The 22,739-nt window shown below is 41.1% G+C and overlaps 1 protein-coding gene across 5 annotated transcripts in view; it reads left to right on the top strand.

Moving 5' to 3' along the window:
- LOC125453382 (kelch-like protein 1) overlaps positions 1-22,739 on the top strand; it is a 351,831-nt gene that overhangs the window by 307,098 nt on the left and 21,994 nt on the right. For all 5 annotated transcript variants that reach the window (XM_059646484.1, XM_048532887.2, XM_059646486.1 and 2 more), the window contains one exon: positions 17,476-17,638. In XM_059646484.1, the coding sequence (XP_059502467.1) occupies positions 17,476-17,638 (163 nt within the window). The remainder of the gene's footprint in view (positions 1-17,475; positions 17,639-22,739) is intronic.

Here is a 22,739-nt window from a genome sequence, read left to right as displayed (position 1 = left end):
AATACCCTAAATTAATCTAGTCCTATTTGCCAGCAATTAGCACATTCCTATTCCAAATGCCCACCATTTGCCTCTGTCTCCTACTTTCAAGCCAATATTGCATCCAAATGGCTATCTGTCCCTGGATTCTGTGCGATCCACCCTTGTTAACCAGTCTACTGTACATAACCTTGTCAAACCTCATCTAACTTCGCAGAAGTTAATGAAGTCCATATGGATTGAAGAAAAACAAGACAGTCACTGCAGTACCAAAGTCCTTGTTATGACCTAATATTGCTCTGACCTAATTGGTTTTGAATAAATTTGAGGATTAAATTAAAATTACATCCTTGAAATCAGCTGTGAAACTGCGAAATAGCTTAATGAAAGAAAAAGCTGAATCCTTCCAGGTGCAAATGTTATTGATAAATTGGGTTGAAGGGCATGTGAATTACATTGATGCTGATTGTGAATACTGTTGTCATAAACTGAGATGGTGAAACCATGTTGACCACTTCATCTTCTACATCTCATGCATTAACAGTAATATGTACTCAAGATGCTGGTGGTGGAGTCGGCAGTGCCAGGCTCCTGAGCCCAGGGCTCATCCATTCTGTCTGCTTTGCTTTTCTTCTTTTCTCATTATTTTTTCTTTCTTTCTTTAAGTTTTTTTTGGTTTACTTATTTAAAACATACCTTCTGGAGAGAGCTCAGTCATGGAGGCAGTGGTAGTGATAGCATCGGAGTCTGGAGCATGGCAGTGGCTGGGTCTGGCAGGTCTTTGACATTCGGCAGTGAAGTGGATAGTGAGTCGGATGGCATTCAATGGCAAAGAGACTGCTGACCTCAGGTGGCAGCCGGGAGTGAGGGACTAAGCTCAGTGCTGGGGAGTGTGAGTCCAACACAGGGGACAGCGAGCCCTCGTGGGGAGTGCGAGCCCAGCACAGGGGAGAGCAAGCCCTTGTGGGGAAAGCCTAGCAGGGAGTGACTGCAGGCTCATAGCTAAAGAAGGACTGTAATGTTGAACTTTTAATTTATTTCTTCATTTTTCTATTTTGTACCTAAGATTTCGTACCTGAGATGGCACTGGGAATGGCGACTTTGTACACTTCTCACTGTACTCTTATACTTCTGTACTTGGGTACGTGACAATAAAATGTAATCCTAACCCTAATAACCCTAATAAAATGTAATCCTAACCCTAACCCCATTCTGAAATTGGGGTGTGTTCATTCTCTCAAAGTCAGGTAAAGGCCCTGAGGTTCGACTGGACCGTAGGTTTGCCTTCTCATTACAGAGAGACAGCTGATGGTGGTTTAAACTGAGGATCACCATGCCTCCTGGGAGGAGGTTGAGAAGGAGATTCCTTCATAGTAACCTTAGCCAGTGCAGGAATTAAACTCAAGCTTTTGGTGTCACTGTGTATGGTAAACCAGCCTCCCAGCCAACTAAGCTAACCAACATCCTGTTCTATGTTCTATTTAACTTTGTTTATTCCATACAATTCATTCTAAACTGTTTAAAAAAAAATTCACGACTCAAGATTCATCTTCAGTAGCCAGTTTACTTGATCCTTTAAATTCATGAATTGAATCTATAACAAACAAATATTGATAGCTTTTTACCAAAATATGTGGGTGCAACTTTATTCTTTATTTTTATGAGCAATTTTATATACAGAGTGACTTATCCTGTCCCTGATGTATATGACTCTTGAACAGTGGACAAAACCTTTTCTTGAAACCTCTGGGAAGATTCCATGGCATTGCTGAGATGACAACTCGACAAGATTTATTACTCACTCAGAGATAGTAAGAACTGTTGGATGTTGCCTGGCCTGCTCTTTCCACCAGCTCCACACTGTGTTATCTCAGCAAGGGTTATACTCCTTACATCCTGAGGCAGAACTGATATCACTCAGAAAATGAATTGTTTTTTTTTGTGAAGGAGTTCCTCATCTTCCTGAGCTCATGTCAGATTAGCTTGTACAATGACACCAAGTCCTGACAGAGATAAATATTTGGCTGTCTTTGAGGTCATTGCTCTAAAACAACAACAATAGACATTGCAATCATTTGTCAAATTTGAGGCAACCTTGGAACTCCAGTCTAAAATGAGAAGAAATTTAATTTTCAGAACCTGTTATACTTTCAGATTGTCAGACCAAATTTTGTGATATGATGTAAGATGTCAAATTGATCATAAGTTCCCAAGAATCTTATTGCACTATCATCATACAGTAAAAACATTGGCACTATTTCTCATCACATAATTTAAAAACCGAGAGTAAAGAATATCAAAAATGCATTTTGCTTCAAATTGACTAATTCTGCTGCTATATTTTCTGGTCTTATGGCTCACAACTGAGCAAAGTTAGATGGATCAGGGAGATATTTTCTAAACCATGAGACAAGTTTGCAATTAAGCCACTAATAATTACCAAGGGTCTCTATCTTGATGCAGAAGCTACAAACACATACATGAGATTGTGCTCAGAGATAATGGGAACTGCAGATGCTGGAGAATCTGAGATAACAAAGTGTGGAGCTGGATGAACACAGCAGGCTATGCAGCATCTTAGGAGCACAAAAGCTGACGTAACAGTCCCTCTTCCACACTGACCCTGAAACTCACCTCTTCCTCCATTACATTGATGACTGTATTGGCGGCGCCTCCTGCTCCCAAGAGGAGCTCGAACAGTTCATCCACTTCACCAACACCTTCCACCCACACCTTAAGTTCACCTGGGCCATCTCCAACACATCCCTCACCTTCCTGGGCCTCTCTGTCTCCATCTCAGGCAACCACCTAAAAACCAATGTCCATTTCAAGCCCACCAATTCCCACAGCTACCTAGAATATACCTCCTTCCACCCACCTTCCTGCAAAAATTCCATCCCCTATTCCCAATTCCTTCGCCTCCGCCGCATCTGCTCCCAGGATGAGGCATCCCACTGCTGTACATTCCAGATGTACTCGTTCTTCAAGGACCGCAATATCCCCCCCGCGGTGGTCGAGAATGCCCTCGACTGTGTCTCCCGCACTTCCCACAACTCATCCCTCACACCCTGCACCTGCAATAACCGCCAAAAGAGAATCCCCCTAGTCCTCACATACCACCTCACCAACCTCCGGATACAACGCATCATCCTCCGACACTTCCGCCATCTACAATCCAACCCCACCACCAAAGCGATATTTCCATCCCCACCCTTGTCTGCTTTCCGGAGAGACCACGCTCTCCGTGACTCCCTTGTCCGCTCCACACTCCCCTCTAACCCCACCACACCCGGCACCTTCCCCTGCAACCGCAGGAAGTGCTACACTTGCCCCCACACCTCCTCCCTCACCCCCCATCCCAGGCCCCAAGGTGACTTTCCACATCAAGCAGATCCTGCACATCCACCAATGTGGTATACTGCATCCGCTGTACCTGGTGTGGTTTCCTCTGCATTGGGGAAACCACGCAGAGGCTTGGGGACCACTTTGCAGAACACCTCCGCTTGGCTCGCAATAAACAGCTGCACCTCCCAATCATGAACCATTTTAACTCAAACCTCCCATTCCTTCGACGACATGTCCATCCTGGGGCTCCTGCAGTGCCATAATGATGCCAACCAAAGGTTGCAGGAACAGCAATTTGTATTCCGCTTGGGAACCCTGCAGCCCAATTGTATCAATGTGGATTTCATCAGCTTCAAAATTTCCCCTCCCCCCACTGCATCCCAAAACCAGCCCAGCTCGCTCCCGTTAACCCTAACCTGTTCTTCTTCTCACCTATTCCTTCCTCCCACCTCAAGCCTCACCTCCATTTCCTATCTACTAACCTCATCCCGCCCCCTTGGCCTGTCCGTCTTCCCCAGACTGACCTATCCCCTCCCTACCTGCCCACCTATACTCGCCTCTCCACCTGTCTTCTCCTCTATCTATCTTCGGTCCACCTCCCCCTCTCTCCCTATTTATTTCACAATCCTCTCCCCATCCCCCTTTTTTGATGAAGGGTCAAGGCCCAAAACGTCAGCTTTTGTGCTCCTAAGATGCTGCTTGGCCTGCTGCGTTCATCCAGCTCCACACTTTGTTACCTGAGATTGATCTGTTCACTCTTCCATGCACTTCCCACCCCAAACCCCCAACACCATCTTGAGGTAACATGGAAAATGCCATACCAGTTATCTCTGATTATTTCCAGGGGTCCAGGTCAAAATTTCAACCTATAGGATATTCAGTGTTGTGACAACAGGTCGAAACTCAAATGTCTGGTGGATATTCTTCTAATTCCAAAATGCACCCTCTCTTAAAAGAGGGATGATAGACCTAAAATTGGCTGCCAATGTAAATTAAGTCGTTGCCAGCAAAGAGACAAAGTGATGGAAGGTAACAGGTAAGGTGACCTTGATCAGATGGGCCAAAGGGCTGATGAGTGGCCGATGAAGCATCATTTAGATAATTGTGAGGCGCTCTATTTTGGAAAAGCAGGACTTACACACTTAATAGTAAGTGTTGCTGAACAAAGAGACCTCGGAGTGCAAGTTCATAGTTCCTTGAAAGGGGAGTAGAGTGTTTGGTACACTTGCCTTTATTGATCACTGTATTGAGGATAGGAGTTAGGAGGTCATGTTGTGGCTATACAGGTCATTGGTTAGGCCAATTTTGCAATACTTTTAATTCTGGTCTCCCTGCTCGAGGAAGGACATTGTGAAACTTGAAAGGTTCAGAAAAGATTTGCAAGTATGTTGCCAGGATTGGAGGGTTTAAGCTATAGGGAGAGACTGAGTAGGCTGGGGCTGTTTTCCTTTTAGAGTCAGAGGCTGAGGGGTGATATTATAGAAGTTTATAAAAACATGAGAGGCATGGATATGGTGAATAGCTAAGGTCTTTTCCTTAGTGTAGGAAAGTCCAGAACTAGAGGACATAGGTTTAAGTTGAGAGATGAAAGATTTAAAAGCATCCTACGGGATAAAAGTTTCATACAGAGGGTGGTGCATGTGTGGAATGAACTGCCAGATGAAGTGGTGGAGGCTGTGACATTTAAAACATTTAAAAGGCATCTAGTTAGGTATAAAGGGTTGAGAGGGATAAGAGCCAAGTGCTGACAAATGGGACTTGATTATTTTGGATATCTGGTCAACATGGGGGCGAAATGGGCCAATGGGTTTGTTTCCATGCTGTACAGCTCCATAACTATGACAAAGAAACCTCAAAAAAAACTGTGATCTCTTTTGATTGTCAAGATAATCCTTCTCTGTGAGGCTGGGGAATTGAAAACTTTCAGTGTTGGATGTTCCAGCCGTAAGCATCACCTCTTACCTCATCCACTATTGGTTTTGTGAGAAGAAGATGGAGGATTTGTGAGGTTTAAAAACTTTGGTCCTGGGCTAAACTCCAGATTTTCAAAGTGCTGCTCCCCTCCCTTTCAAAATTCATGTATTTTCCCAGTACCTTAAACAAAGACCTTCCTTAAACATTTCTATGCTTGCAAGCTATCAACCTATCCCCAACTCTACTTTCCATTCCAAAATCCTTAACCACTGTGTCTCCAAGATCCACGCCTGTGTTTTTTTATCTGTAACTCTATGTTTAAATTGCTACAGTCAGGATTTCTGCCAAGTACAATATCATACCCAGCCAAAGTTGCAAATTATAGGCTGAGAGAATGGGACAAGGATACCTTATCTGCTACAAGAACATACAGCAAAAAAGCAAATAGGAGCAGGAGTCAGTTCCTCCATTCTATAGAATTATGGCTAATCTTGAGCTTCAACTGCACCTTCTCATCTGCTCCTAATATCCCTCAATTTATTGAGGAATCAAAAAACTGTCTCTCTCAACTTTGATTAAATTCAATTATGCGGCATCCACTATGCACTGGAGTTGAGAACTCCAAAGATTCATGAATCTCTTGAATGGAGTAATTCCTCTTCATTTCAGTCCTTAATGATTCTGATGCTGCGTTCATGATTTAGACTTCACCAACCAATGAAAACAATCCATCAGCATCAATCTGATCATGCCCCTTCCAGGCATTGCTCCTGTTTCCTTTAACACTCAATTTATTCAGTCACTCAGTATACGAAACTGCCCTGTCCCTACCTTCCATCCCATTTATTGAACCCTCACTTCACTGCCTGCAATGCATCCTCCAATTTTTCAAATGACTTTGATATTGCTTAAGAGATAGTAGGAACTGCAGATGCTGGAGAATCTGAGATAACAAGGTGTAGAGCTGGATGTACACAGCAGGCCAAGCAGCATCAGAGGAGCAGGAAGGCTGATGTTTTGGCCTGGAGAATTTGGTCATAATATAAAATTTTGAAATTTCTTCATTATTTACTTTCCAATTGTCACTTTTCAAAAGTCAGTTCATGCCTCTCTTGTATGGGTATGATATTGTACCTGGTGTGGCCTCCTCTACATTGGGGAAACCAAGCGGAGGCTTGGGAACCACTTTGCAGAACACCTCCACTCGGTTCGCAATAAACAACTGCACCTCCCAGTCGCAAACCATTTCCACTCCCCCTCCCATTCTTTAGATGACATGTCCATCATGGGCCTCCTGCACTGCCACAATGATGCCACCCGAAGGTTGCAGGAACAGCAACTCATATTCCGCTTGGGAATCCTGCAGCCCAATGGTATCAATGTGGATTTCACCAGCTTCAAAATCTCCCCTTCCCCCACCGCATCCCAAAACCTGCCCAGTTCGTCCCCTCCCCCCACTGCACCACACAACCAACCCAGCTCTTCCCGTCCCCCCACTGCATCCCAAAACCAGTCCAGCCTGTCTCTGCCTCCCTAACCTGTTCTTCCTCTCTCCCATCCCTTCCTCCCACCCCAAGTCGCACCCCCAGCTACCTACTAACCTCATCCCACCTCCTTGACCTGTCCGTCTTCCCTGGACTGACCTATCCCCTCCCTACCTCCCCACCTATACTCTCTCCACCTATCTTCTTTACTCTCCATCTTCGGCCCTCCTCCCCCTCTCTCCCTATTTATTCCAGTTCCCTCTCCCCATCCCCCTCTCTGATGAAGGGTCTAGGCCCGAAACATCAGCTTTTGTGCTCCTGAGATGCTGCTTGGCCTGCTGTGTTCATCCAGCCTCACATTTCATTATTGTGCCTCTCTTTATTTCTTTTCCAGATCTGATTTAACTCTCATTTGCTTAATTTCCCTCTCATTTATTCCTGTTTTTTTTTCTCTCTGGTCTTTAATGTCATTGTTTGAGGAGATAGACTGTTGACCCCTCTATAAGGCCCTTTCCCCCTCACAACGCCGTCAGTAACTTGCACTTTCAACAACTTGAAAGGAAAAACATTTCAAAGATGAAAGGTGAGAGAAAAGAAATCACATCAATGGTGTGCAGCATGAGATTCCCCATTCCTGCAAAATCTAGACCAATCTGAGGAAGTTATATTGGTCTCAAAACATTAACTATTTCTGTCTCCACAGATGCTGCCAGACCTGCTGTGTTTCTCCATTGTTTGTTTCCCATTTCCAACACCTATGTTATTCAGCTTTTGTTTATTTTGACTGTTCACGAGTCAATGCTGTATGAATAGAAGAATTGTTTCAGTCATTAATGATGCAATGTTGAAGGAATTTATCAGAATAAGTGCACTTTGGCACCAATTTCTATATTGCAGTCTTCTATTTCAGTTAACATCATGAAGGAAATAAGCTCCCAGGTGGACAGTAACTGAAGTTGTAATTTTATAGTTCTGCAGTGATGAATGTAGTAGATATTCTGATTTAGCTAGAAGTCGCAGGTGGGTGAAACAGAATTGGAAATATTCAGTTGTTATTGTGCTAAAATGCTTCTTAATTGTTTGCTTAAGTAATGATTTATCGATCGCAAGTTTTACATTAATTATCCTTGCTAGGAATTCTTAGAAGTTTCATAATATATGCTTGTATTGAAGAGCTTTAATTTGTGTGAAACAATGAGCCTTGATGTATGAGTCTACTCAAAGATTAGTGTGACTAAAGTATGAAAGGAATTTGCAGAGCTTGAAGGAGTGGACTGCAGTAATGGAGAATTAATGGTTTCTAACAAAAACTTAGTTCATGAGGTTTTCCTACTGAGTGAGACAGTTCTTGCTAATCTACTGAAGGAAATAATATCACCACAGCATCAATGTTAATATTGAAAGAAAATACAAAATATGAGATTGTAAGTTAACTTCTATACAAGTCAAGTAAGTTAGACAAAATAGTCATGCTAACTTTTTTCTACATTTCCATTGAATTAGCTTTACTGTGAATTTAAATTTGTATCCCTTTTTTAGATTTCATGATTAGGGAGGGAGTCACTCCCCATGCACCTGCTAAAAACTTCCTTAATTTAAATAACTAAATCCCTTTAGCCTTTTGCAGAATTTCAGAAAGTGAGCCTTGATGAAAGGCAAGGAGTTTGATTTACATGGTCCCCAAGGTAGGACCAGAAAAAAACATGGCCATTGGACTGGGCAGTAGCAGTTCCCAATTCTGTTTCCACACAAGACAGTTTTCACCAGGGTTAGGGATAGAGCAGCCCCCAGAACCTGTTGCCTCCTAAACAGGCAACTTGGCAGCACTGTGGGTGATTTGAGAGTCGACCTCAGATAGGGCTTTAACTTTTCACAGAGGTGACCAGACTTTATCTGCTGTTTTAGACTAGCTGCGCAGAGACATGAACCGAAGATTGAAGGTGGGAAGAGTTAATCAATAAATGAATGCAGTTTTGCCCCTTTTACAGTTCATCATGAAATGATGTCGCAGGTATGGTATCTGCTGTGTTCATTGAGTTTAGTTATGATAATTGTTCAATTGTTTAAGCAGTAGCTCCAATTTCTAATATATATTTGCCAAACTGATGCATTCATCAACTGGAAAGCAATCAAGGAGAAGAACAAAATTGCAAAGATGGAGATGTCTTCAGCTAAGTTTAAAATAGTTAACCTAAATGACAAAATGATAGCTACATTTCAAACAATCGAAACAGTAACATAGTATGATTACAAAATGTAAATACTTCATCTTCTCCATTACTTTTATTGTTCCGCCAAAACATCAGTTGAAGTCGCAGTTCTATAGCTTGGTTACCGAAGGAGCTTCATGGATTGTTGGCTGAAACCTCACTGTGTAAACATTGTATGAGAATTTGTCTTTGTTTACACAATTGTAAAGAGTCTTTTGTTTACTTGAAGCTCAAGGACGATTCAACAGCTTCCAACCCTTCTAGGAGATCTTGTGAGTTATTCTCACTAAAGTAGATAATACGTGATTGGATAGAGTGAAGGATTGAGTGGGAAGGAATATGAGGAGTGAGATGAAGGGATGAGAATAAGGAGGGCTTTTGAAGAGGTCAGAGGTTCAGCTCTCTACAGTTGAGGTGTTGATTATTTCAGAAACACAGGATGAGGCTGATTTACAATTGGAGATGCATCATTTAACATCCTGTCTCTGGACTCAGCCCAACTCCATCTCTGCCTCAGACCAGAGTTCCTGGAGGATCATTCTTCTGACAGCTTCAAGTTGGAGGTGTGATGTTGATTGCAGGATCAGTCCTGTCTGCTGATGATTATCTCTGACATGAAAATCAGGTCCTCAGGCTCTAATTTTGTTTATTGCTATCCATTAAGTCTTAGCAGTTGGAGTACATTTGTTCATCCTGTGTAATAACCATTCTACATGCAATGGCAATACAATTGTCTCAAGATGGAATAAAGAATGAGGCACTATTAGAAAACTAAGATTTAGTTTGTCTATTTCCACCTTGATTTATTTAAGCCATTTCATCTTCTTAACAATGTCTATGTTTTTCATCTTTTCTTTTCGTGAAGTGTGAGTTGCATCAAGTTTCTTGGGGTAACGTTTTGCTATGAGGCCTAACGAGTTTTTTTCACCATATTTTACCAAGCCCACATTTTAACCATCTAACTCCCCTTTATGTTATCTACCATGTCTGATTCCAGTTCAGTCTTGCCACACACCAATTCTCAGAAACTCTCGCTACTCGGTGGAGATGTCTTCAGCTAAGTTTAAACTAATTAACCTAAATGACAAAATGATAGCTACATTTCAAACAATCGCCATAAGACTGGCAACCCTTGCATCCATGCCTTCTTTAAAAGGCTGCCATGCATCCAGATGGGCACTGGCATTCTGAAGCTGTTCAGTCAAGGGCATTTCCAGAAGATGTTGGAGGAGGGAAAGGTGATTTTGTGATTCTCCGATAGGAATCTGGAGGTCTTGGTTAAGAGGTGATGCAAAGGAGAGGAATCCTCCTCCCGGAGGAGCAGCAGGAGATGGACCCATGCCAGACCATGCCAGCCTGGTCTGAGATTCATGGCAGTGATGAGGTGGTGGGCAGGAGGCAGCCCTGGTGATACTTCCCCTGAGACTACAATGTTATCGCCTTCAGATTTTGAGGAAGTGGCTTTTGGAGGAGCCAGGCACTTTACTGTCGCGGGGGTGAGCATGCTAATTTTGCCTTCAAAATATAGAGGTGGAGAGAAGACGTTGCAGCCAGTGGTTAGAAATGATGTTCAAAGACGATCACTGTAGTAGAGCCTCGGTGTCATCTCCATGCAGCAGAGGAACAGCCACCAATATAGAAAAAAACGACAATGACGTTCTCCACTGCATCAGTGTGAGTACCATGGTCTTCTCTATACCACATCACATTTAGTCAGTCTTTGTTCAATACCTTCTTCCTGCCTACACTCATGGTCTGCCAACCCTCACTATTTCCTTCAATATTTTCCTGCATGAGTTGTCAAACCATCCCTCCCCAACCTCCCACATCACTAATCCTGCAAGACCTCTGCATAGTCTACTCAGTCACTTGAGATACACCACCAGCATTCAACAAATTCCCCATTCAGTTTCAGCACATTCAAGCCCTTTCTTTACCTCATGCCAGGCGAGAAGATAGCATGTAACATGGAGAAAGGGCTTGTATTAGTGGAGGGCTGTCTGACATTGGGCTCCTCACCTCCCATGATGAGATCCATCGCAGCAGATAACCAGGAATGCTCCTATGGGAATGCAGACATATCCATGTCCTTATCAACCAAGTAAATACCACTCTACATACCAGTGGCAATCTCACAGTCAATCTCATTCATTGTTCACCACTGTAACCATTGGCCATGACACCACCTCTCTCACCTGTGCCTTACAGGACTAGCAAGTCATCTATCAGCTTTGCATATAAATGGCTGTTTTCCCCCAAAGCCACTTCCTTGACCTGGAAGAATAAGAGTACAGAGGCCTCAGAGAAAGCATTGTCAAGGCTGTCTCCTACATCTCCCATCAGCCTGGACACTGAAAACTCACTGCGAAATTTAGACTTAGAATGTGTGGGGCCACTATCTGGTGAGTACTTCACAATAATAGCTCTACATCTGGCTGAGGAAGAAATGCCTCAGTTTACTGGAACTCGGAGGCTGCTGGAGACACCTGCTCAACCCGAGGCAGGAAGGGCACTCAGTGCACTGAGAATCAGGGACTTGGTCCACTGATTATTCCTGTTCTTGGGACGCAATGAGAGACATTGCCCAGAAGCAGCAACAGTGCAGTGAGTCATGTGTTCGCCTGCCTGCCTCTGTGGGCAGATTGGTGGTTGCTGAAGAGATCCAGGTACCGTACACTGAGACGCTGCTAGACAGGAGCATGTACCAACACTTCAATGCTGTAGTCATTGGTCCTTAGGACTGAAGATGTCACAGCAGAGGAATGGGCCACCCGGAGAGCACTCCAGTTTCCTCTTTCTCACAAGCTGATAGGGCAGTGCTAGGGGCCCACGATCTGAAGGGGAAAACCACACATGGCTCCTTCAGACGCCTCCGCTGAGGACACTCCCGTGTGGGCCAAGCTTTCATCGTAACCCTGCCCACCACCTCTTCACCCTTTGAAAATTCACATTAAGGAGAGTTTACAGGGATCTGCCACAAAGACCCTTGGCATGTCTGGCCCCTCCAGATGCTGGGAATGCCCAAGCATACCTCCAGATGCTATGGTTTCCACTGTCAAGCAGGTTCCCTCCATCCCAGCTGCAGAACTAGGGAGGACATTAAGATATAGCGGAGGGATAGGAGGAAGAAGAAAAGTACAACCTGAGCCACAGCTGACAGACTGCAAAAGAGGGAATAAGCTGCAAACAAAAAGGGGTTCCTCTCCACCAACTAAAATATGAAACAAATGAGAGATTTTATCAAACATTAGAAGAAAGTAAGGCTAATGATTTGATAGATCGATTGATAAGTAACTAGAATGAGTCATCATTATAGTGTCTGTAAAAGTATTGATTAATCTAACAGTATTTTTGGGTGACTGGTGAACATATAAATTTGTCACTTCTTCAAACCTGTGGTAGTCAAAACAGCAAGGGAAGATGATGGATGGTATGAGCCATTCGTTATAGAGTATTTGGCTCTCAGTGGCTATTTGCCATGATGATAAAGTGGCTATTAAGCAATTTCCTTAATTGATAACTATGATATGTTATTGAGGGTTTGTAACCACTTCAACGGCAGAGTAAAACTGTTCTGAAGACCTAAATTCTGGTCCCTTAATGTTCCCCGTCAATTTCCCAATAGAATCTAATAAAACCATTATAAAAAGGCGTACAGATCATACTGACGTGCAAGCTGAGCCTTGTTTTATTTCTCAAATTAGTGATTCAAATTTGTTCAACTGAATCTACATCTCTTGACACTTGGCCATTTTTTATTTGCAGAGTGTCATCAGAGATATGAAGGCACCTCTGTCAATAGATGTGATTAGTTTATTGATCATGGATGTACTAACCATTCAACATTGCTTGTAAAAATGCAGTTGCTTGTATCCCTAATGAAGACATACATGATTTTAGTCAGTACCACCCAAAATTGTGTGAGGAATTTCTGACTGCAACTGATAACATATATAGAGAGAGAAATAAGTGACAGAAATGGACCGCATTGATCTTTGGCATTTCACCGACATGTTCCAACAAGATTCAGAAAAAAAAAATGCTATTTCAATATCCTATTGTAAATAATTCAAGAAGCAGAGGCTTTGGAAACCAATTAAATGTAATAGAATTTTCCTGCTCACTTTGTAAGAATGGTTCCCTGAAGGCAGGCATGATAATTACGGGGAGAGTAAGGCTGACCTTAGATGGGACAGTCTTTCCTTGCAGGCCTTTGTTTTGGAAATAGCATCATTTATCATCTTTGTTATGCCTTGATTAAAACCCATATCGAGGGCATTCATTTTTTGGCATTTTTCTTATTAAATTTGGAACATGCTGTCACTGGAATAACCAATGCAACTTTTTCTCATTTGTCCTTTGTATTATCCAGCATTCTACATGACTATATACTTTATAAACTCAAAGAAGTTATTCCCAATTCCGCACAACACAATGTGTGTCCCAAAAACCATGTAAAAGTATGATTAGGACTTTGCCTCGAGCCTACTCCGCCATTCAATATGATTATGGCTGATCGAATTACTCCGTGTTCCACCTATCCCTGTTAACCTTTCATGCTTTAGCTTATCAAGAATCTTTCTACCTCTGCCTTAAAAATTTTCAAAGACTCTGCTTCCATTCTTCGGCTGGGAGTGAGACCTGTATGGTGGATGAGCTCGACAATCATGGTACAAGAAGCCATGTGATGACACAAAACCAAATGCCGTGGAAGTAGGACACAATACAGAGAGAGTGATTGGCACTGTTTACTGCATGGCTCAAAGCCTGGTGTGGCTGAAGTTAGTTTGGGTTTGTGAGAAACTGGGGAAGTGAAAGCAATTGTGCTGGAATGGTCTCCCCCATCATTATGAAAGTAGAGAAGATGTTGAGCTCAGTAATGATGCAAGGGATCACATTTAAAGATGCAGTAAATCAAAGATTGGAGACAAGATGCAAGAAAGGAAAAGATATTAAGGTGGGAAATGATCTGCCCGTACAGCTGACAAAACAAAGCTTTTCACTGTATTTAGGTACATGTGACTGCAAAAATCAAATCAAATCAAAATGAAAAATGACAAAGAATATAGATTGTTAATCTAAGAGTGGATTAAAAGATAAGGCTAGAGGTTACAAAATAATATAAAGAAAAAGGATAAGGAGGCCCTGTATCTGAATATACAGTCTTTGAATCAAATCAGATCAACTGAAGGCACAAATTGAAATAAAGAATAATGATCTAATAGCCTTCACAGACATGGGCATAGGATGACAGAGAGTGGGATCTGAATAATGCATATTTTGGATATTGAATAGTGTATTTGACTTTCAGGAAGGATGGGAAACAAGGAAATTATGGAAGAAAGGCTCTATTAGTTTTTGGTGGAATTAGCACAATGGAAAGAGATGACCCAAGTTCAGGAAATCAAGATGTAGAAATGGTTTCTGCAGACATGAGAAATGTTGAAAGTAAAAGGTCACTGTGGGAGAAGTATGCAGCTGCCCTAACAATAGGACAAAGTATAAAGGAAAAAGTAATGGGAGAATGTGATAAAGGTATGGTAACAAGCATGGGGTGTCTTAACCTGGATATAAACATGGAAAATTATGTGGACAAAGATAGTTTAGAATCACAGTTCACAGAATGTTTTCCGGATGGTTTCTCAAAATACCTCATTGAGATAAGATTAATTAATTAAACAAAACAAAGAACTATGGATTCTAGAAGTCTGGAACATAAACTCAGCACATCTGCCAGCATCTGTGGAGGGAAAGCAGACTTAGATTTTGAGTCTGGTGACTCTTCCTCAGATTAATTAATGACCTCCTTGTGAAAATGTCCCTAGGTAGCATCAATATGATTGAATTTTACATTCAGTTTGAGGGAGAATACTAGGCCCAAAACCAGTATTTTAAACATAATTAAAGGTAATTATGAGGCATAAGAGCAAAGTTAATCTCTCTGGCGATGTCTATCACATTGTAGAGATTACACAGCATGGAGCTGGAAGAACACAGCAGTCCAGGCAGCACCAGAGGAACAGGTAAGCTGTCGTTTCGGGCCGGGACCCTTCTTCAGAAATGGGGAGAGGGAGGGGAAATGACCCAAAACATTCAGCTTTCCTGCTCCTCTACCACCTGGCCTGCTGTGTTCTTCTAACTCCACACTGTGTCATCTCTGACTCCAGCATCTGCAGTTCTTGCTATTTCTATCACCTTGTACTTATTTTAAAAAATTCAATAAATGACATGTTGTTTAAGACAAGAATCTCTTCTAATTAAATGAGCAAGTGCTTCACATTGCTCCACCATACCTGACGGATCCCATGATTTTCTATCCTAAAAGAAAATGGTGGCAGCAAACCTGTCCCATTGTGAGCGACAGTGTAGATAGCTTTATACAAGGTAGTGTGGACAGGTACTATCCCTTTATGGGAATGTCTAAAATCTGATTGCATAAGCTCAAAGAAAGACGTTATTCATTTAAGATAGAGATGAGGAAGAATTTCATCTCCCAAAGGATGGTATATCTGTAGGATCCCTTACCTCAGAGATCTGCAGAGGCGTCATTCAATATATTCAGAGCTGAAATAGTCAGATTTTTAATCAGTAAGGAAATCAACGGTTATGGGAGTAAGGCAGGAAAATAAAGTTAGAGATTATCAGATTAGCCATGATTGCATTGAATGGCTTCAGAGATAGTAGGAACTGCAGATGCTGGAGAACCTGAGATAACAAGGTGTAGAGCTGGATGAACACAGCAGGCCAAGCAGCATCATAGGAGCAGGAAAGCTAATGTTTCGGGCTGAGGGTCTAGGCCTGAAATGTCAGCTTTCCTACTCCTATGATGCTGCTTGGCCTGCTGTGTTCATCCAGCTCTACACCTTGTTATCTTGCATTGAATGGCAGTGTGAATCATTTTGTATCCCAAGGATGTAGGAGTTTGGAACTGTCCACACAAATGTACAGAAACCAGATGATACCAGGTGTAGCCCAACAAGTTTATTTGAAATCACAAGCTTTTGGGTCCACTTCACCTGATGAAGCAGCAATGCTCTGAAAGCTTGCGTTTTCAAGTAGACCTTTTGGACTATACCCTGGTGTCGTCTGGCTTCTGACATTGTCCACTTCAATCCAACACTAGCATATTCACAGTTTGCCCACAGTTGGTGATTGATGCTCAGCCAGCTCTGAGTGTGAAATCTGAGATTGATCAATTATTGTGATTCAAACATATTATGAAGAAATAACAAGCATACGGAGTTGGTTCACAGAAGACTTATGTCAATTATAAAGATATAACAGAGTGTATGATCCTCAGAGAGAAAACACCAGTCTGGAATGAAGCTGGAATTAGAGAGGTGTTAGCACTTAGTATTAGAGAGCTGTCTTTGATAACCTAATATGCAAAAATGTAAATCAAACCGTGCTACTTTACATAAGAAATTGAACAGCTCTAACAAAGAAACAAGTAGCCTTAAGGACAGTATGTGTGCAAACAACCATACCTCGAGATACTCTGGATTGGTATGTCAATGTGCAAGTACAAATATTGGCTTAAAGCACAAGATAAAGCAAACTCATTGGATGATGGTACAGGCTGAAGGAGTTAAATGATTTTCTCCTGTTCCTATGACCCCATGAAACTCTTCATTTAGGGGAGACAAAACAATCAACACCTTGAATTTAAGAGAGGATACAAGAGAAAATAGAAAATGACAGTTAAAACAAAGGTAAACTACAAATAAATCAAAGTGAAATAGAGAGTACTATTCAATATAATTTTAGTTTGAACAACAGTAACAACTGATTTTTACATAGCAGCCTTTGTGGCAATAAAACATCCAGAAGTGCTTCACAGTAGCACCACAAAACAAAGTTTATCACTGAATCACATGATTAAATGGTGTGACAGATGACTATAATCTTGAACAAAGAGACAGGTTTTAAGGAATCTCTTAAAGGTAGAATGTCAGGTCGAGAAACCAAGAGGGAATGATTTCCAAAATTTAGATTAATGTAACCAAAGGCACTGCCACTAAGAATGAAGTGACAAAAATCCAGGATGATAAGACCAAAATTAGAGGAGGGCAGATGTCTTGCAAGGTTGGAGGAGGTGACAACAAATTGAAACCTCAAAAATAGATTCACTTCAAAATCACATGCAATATCATACCTATGGAGTGACCGTGACTCTGTAATTATTTAATTTCCCTTAATATGTGGCAATTTGCAGCTAAAATGGCTTACTGTGACATTTACATCAGCTGTAAAAATGCAGCAAAATAAGTTCTACTTGATAAATGATAATATGCATAACTGAATATGATTGATGGAGCATGAGACTAATATGGAACACACAGACTCCAAGAAACATCTTTTCTTTCAAGTTGTGAGAGTAAATCAAATTGATGGAACTGCCACTTCATGTACTATACTCCCATACATGACAAATTGTAGTCAGAAGGAGACTGCTTTGGTGCATTCTGCCCTTACTGCTTAATTGCAACATTAGATGTATGATCATTCATGATTCATGTCAATTTCATCAACATGTTTTTCAGGAGTTGCAGTACTGGAAGGACCAATGTACGCAGTAGGTGGCCATGATGGTTGGAGTTACCTAAACACCGTAGAGAGATGGGATCCACAAGCACGTCAGTGGACCTTTGTGGCCAATATGTCCATTGCCAGAAGCACAGTGGGAGTGGCAGCATTAAATGGCAAGTGAGTTGGGCATACAATATTAAGAATATATTCCAATCTGAATAGGTTGTGCCTGTCACGCTATAGCTGTCAAAATGAACCTTGTACTACATAGTGATTCAATGTTTTATTTGTCAAAATGAGAAAGAGGTGATGGAAATGTGACAATGCTTACTGACGAATAGTTGGACATGCCGATCAAGAATTTAATCAAAATAGGAAGAAAGGAAAGGTTAGATTATCATTTTCACACATATATGGCAACATGCTTAATCAAAGCAGCCCCGTCTAAGTCTTCCATATTTTTTAGTATTCTTACTTCATCTGGAAGTTATAGAAATGCCTTTTGGAGAATAATGACCAAATGAGGTTGGGCAAAAGGGTCAGAGGTCGGGGCCACATGCTGAGATCACAAAAAGTGCCATAAATATCCCGAGTGACCACTTGCCAGATAGGATGAAAGGGTACAATCTGCTTTGGTGACAGAGATGGAACCCTTCAGGTGTCTGATTTGTGATTCTTTTAGATCCCTCACAAAAGGGGCATTGGGTCTTTTCATTCCAGGGTAGGTGGTGAGATCGTGGTGGATGTGGAAAGGAGGAATCCCATCTCAAACCACTGACTTATCAGTCCCATTGAGTATCCTTTGCCACAGGACAGGAATTTGGTCTTTCATATGCAACATAAGAAGTAAGCTTCCACTTTCATGAAATTCCCAGTCAGTGAAATATTATGGAAATTCTAAATTTGATCATTCATATTTGTCAGCTTTCAAAACAGCATTTTGTGTCCTCATTTCAGTTGATTATGGAAAAGACCAAGGAACATTTCAGATTGAGAATAATTGAGGGTGATCAACATCAATGGAATTGGAATGGGTCTGGTTCATGGAATAAAAAATGGCAGGCATTACTCTTAGAGAACAATGGGCTGCTTTTAAAGAAGATATCATTCAGATGCAATCATGGCATATGCCCATCAAAATGGAAAGGTAGGGCAAACAAACGCAAACATAAATAAAACGGCAGAGATTAAGAAGAAACAACAGAAGACGTGTTCTCAGCAGTTCTTCCGATCTCCTTCTGGCAGATGTTAGGTTGATAATACAATTGAGAACTGAACTGAACGAAGAAGGTTTAGAAAGAAATGGAAAGAAAAAGAGAAGTAAAGATACTGTTTGATAAGAGAATGGCAGCAAACTTAAAAAGAATTCCATAAGTTTCCAGTAGAGTAGTCAAAGGAGGACTCTGTATAGACTTTTAAAAAAAGGGATTTACGCATAGAAGTAGGGGCATGGCTGAGATCTTAAAGTAATAAAAACCGAAAGAACCGCGGATGCTGTAAATCAAGAACAAAAACAAAATTGCTAGAAAAGTTCAGCAGGTCTGGCAGCATCTGTGGAGGAGAAAACAGAGTCAATGTTTCGGGTCTGAGGAAGGGTCACCGGACCTGACGCATTGACTCTGTTTTCTCCTTCACAGATGTTGCCAGACCTGCTGAGCTTTTTCCAGCAAGTTTGTTTTTGATCTTAATGTAATAGATTGCTTCTGTGTTTACCAAGGAAAAAGACATTACCAATGTCACAGTGTAAGAAGTATTTCAGATACTTAAAACATTTACAATTAATAAGGAGGGTAGGCTGCCTGTCCTTAAGGTTGATATGGTATCAGCACTGAATGAGATGCATCCAAGTGAGTGAAAGTTGCAAATGCACAGGCCATAATATTCCAATTTTCCTTAGCACAGAGGGCACACCAGCAAACTGAAGTACTCAGAATTTTATATCTTTGTTCAACTGGATGCAAGGATAAACTCAATGAGTATGAGCCAGTCAGTTTATCCTCGTTGATAGGGTAATTTTTATAAATGATCATTTGGAACAAAATTGGTAATCCTTTAGGCAAATGTGTGTTAATTGCAGAAAGCCTGTACAGATTTGTTATGGACGAATAATGTTTTACTCACTTACTTGAGTTCTTTGATGAGATAACGGAGAGGAATGATGAAGGTAATGCAGTTGATATGGCGTTCATGGATTTCCTAAAAGTACAAGCATTCAAAGAAGTGATAAGCTTGGCTACTCAGCCTTTCAAACCTGCCCTGTCATTTAATAAGATTATGGCTGATCTGATTTTCGCTCTCAAGCCTATATACCTGCATAGCCCCAATAACCTTTCTTTTTTTTAGTAGTCAAGAATTTATCTAGCTCTGCCTAAAAAAAATTCTGCATTCACTGCCTTTTGAGGAAAGAAATTCTGAAGACTGTCAACATTGCGAGAGGTTTTTTCCCCTCATCTGTGTCTGAAATGGACAACCCTTAAATTTAACTCTGAACCCCAATCCTTGATTCTCCTACAAGAGGAAACATCCTTTCAACATCCACCAGGTCAGCTCCCCTCAGGCTGTTATATGTTTCAATTAAGTCACCTCTGATGCTTCTAAACTCCAAGGATGCAGGCCTAGTCTATCCAGCATTTCCTTATAAGGCAATCGACTCATTCCAGGTATGAGATAGTGAACCTTCTTTGAACTGCTTCCAATGCATTAATACCCTTGAGTGCTGTACACTGTACTCCAGTTATACAGGGCATTGGTGAGATTGCATCTGAAGTATAAACTTCCTACTCTTTCTTTGAAATACCATCTCAGTAAAGCATAATATTGTTGTAGCTTTCCTGATTATCTGCTGTCACTGCATGCTGACCTTCTGCAAATCATGCATGAGGACACCAGGTCTCTGCATCTCAGAGCTCTGCAAACTGTCACTATTTGTGTTTGAGAAATTGCCACACAAGAGACTTGTGAGCAAAGTTAGAGCTCATGGACTAGAAAGTATAATAGCAGCATGGACATGAAATTAACAGAATGACAGGAAAGGAAGGAATGTAGTGGAGTTCCCCGGGGCTCGATGTTAGGACCCTGCACTAGCTGAAATATTTATGATTTGCACCTTGGTGTACAGGACAAAAATATAAAATGTGAAGATGACATTAACATTTGAATTGTTGCTAACCTTGACGAGGTCAGTATAGAACTTAAAGGAGTGGGAGGTTGTAGGACTGGGAAGTGGCAAATTAAATTATATGTGAAATGACTCATTTTGGCAGGAATAACATAGAGGTGTAATGTAAAATAATGTGTGCATCTCTAAGGGCCTGCTTTTCCAGAGAGGGACACAGGTACATATGTGCACTAACCATTGAAGGTGGAAAGACAGGTGAGAGAGTAGTTAATAAAGTATGTAGCTTCTTGGGCTTTCTAAACAGTAACATAGAGTTTAAAAGCAAGTAAGTTATGTTAAACCTGTATAAGAGAATAATTTGGCTTCAACCAAAGAACTGAGTACAATCTTCAGTATCATACTTTAAGAAGGATGTAAAAGTATTAGAGAGGATGCAGAAAAGGTTCACAAAAATGGTTTGAGGAATTAAAGTCTTCTGATTGCATCTAGATCAGAGAAAAGAAAGTTGATTGTAAATTTGATCGAAACGTTCAAAATTCTGAGAAGTCTAGACAAAGTTGATAGGAAGAAAGCCTTCTCATTGGTGGAAGGGTTAAGAAGCCAAGGCTGCAATTTTATGATTAGAAGCAAAAGACAATATGAACAAAAACATGAGGAGAATCTTACTATTAATGTAGCAGGTGATTTGTACCAGGAAAGCACTAACTGAAGGCATAGTGAAACAGGTTCAATTGAACCTATCAGTGGCAAAACATGTGCAGGGCAATGAGGAATAGGTGAAATATGACACTGGATGAATTACTCTTGCAGAGGGCCAGCATTGACACGATGAATAGAATGATTGTCTGTTCTGTTACCGTTCTATGATTTGATAAAGGGACTGCAGAAGCAAAAAGATCAAAGAATTCTCACAGATAAATCTCAGAAGGTGAAAGTTGATGAACATTTTTGTTAATTGAAAATTATTTAAGAGATCCGGGGTTTTATGAATAGACAAATTGAATTCAAAAATAAGGATATTATGGTGATACTTAATGAAATAATGGTCTGACTTCAGCTGGGGTATTGTGATGAATTTTAAGAGGCACCCTTCAGATAGATGTTAACGTATAAATGTCATGCCCAGAGTCTTGGTGTTTCTGTCAAATGAAGAATTGTTGTATAAGATAGTCATTCTGAAGGAGTTAATATTAATGTTATATTGAGCTCCACACATTCTGTTGATATCTCACAGAGTCTGTGAGTTGAGTCAGTGCATTCTGCGCTCGCCTTCATTTGGAACAGATATATTCTGGACAGTTCCTGTGAGTCCTAGTAATTGTGCCAGGTTAGTGATGTAGTGATATAATTATTTCTATCATGTAATAAACTGAAGAAATAAGAATAAGTTTAATCAATTCACTAAGAATAGTGATTTTTCTGTAAAGACTCAGGGTGGCGTACTTCCTACCACTGATTAATAGATAGCCCCGAGACAAAATATAAATGGAGGACAAACAGTAGCAGCGATCTACCTCAAATTACTCCTACTGTGAAAGTACTGGTAGATCCCACGATGTACCTGTAGTGGCCATCAGGGTAATGTTACAAGAAATGGGAACCATACTAATTCAAACTAATGGACGTCAGTGAACAATTTATACATCTTTTGGGGATATGGTTAAGAAGGAGTCAATTAGAGCCTGCTTCCCACAGGTATCTGTTCCAGGCGATCTGATACACTCTGACATTGGCATAGCAACTATTAACCAGTTATCCACACCTATTTCACAAAGTCTTTCATTCTATCCCTTGACTATTTACATTTCTATCCTGTTCCCATTTCCCTCCCCTGCCCTTTGCTGAAGATTTTGGATTCCAACAGCGTTCTTGAGCAAATGAGGGACATATATGCTGCAGTGTTTTCTCCTTGGAAGGCACATGCTTTGGGAGATTGGTTTGACAGCTTCTTGCGACAGCTCATACCTAGGCTGTAATGTTGATGATAGCTTGGAAGCTAGAATGGTGAAGACTGATCAAAGCAGAACTGGTTCAAAATCTTCAGTGTATGAACTATCAAGCCCCATGAAGTGAAAGATATGAAGTAAAATTTTCATTCAATTCTTTTTCTATCTTTCCCTCCTTTTTCTTCACACACTGTGTAAAAGTTAATGCAATAGC

The sequence above is a fragment of the Stegostoma tigrinum genome, chromosome 6 (assembly GCF_030684315.1).
Source record: "Stegostoma tigrinum isolate sSteTig4 chromosome 6, sSteTig4.hap1, whole genome shotgun sequence".
Classification (NCBI taxonomy): domain Eukaryota; kingdom Metazoa; phylum Chordata; class Chondrichthyes; order Orectolobiformes; family Stegostomatidae; genus Stegostoma; species Stegostoma tigrinum.
Note: the sequence above shows the minus strand (reverse complement) of the source record. Positions and strands in the feature narration are given on the sequence as shown.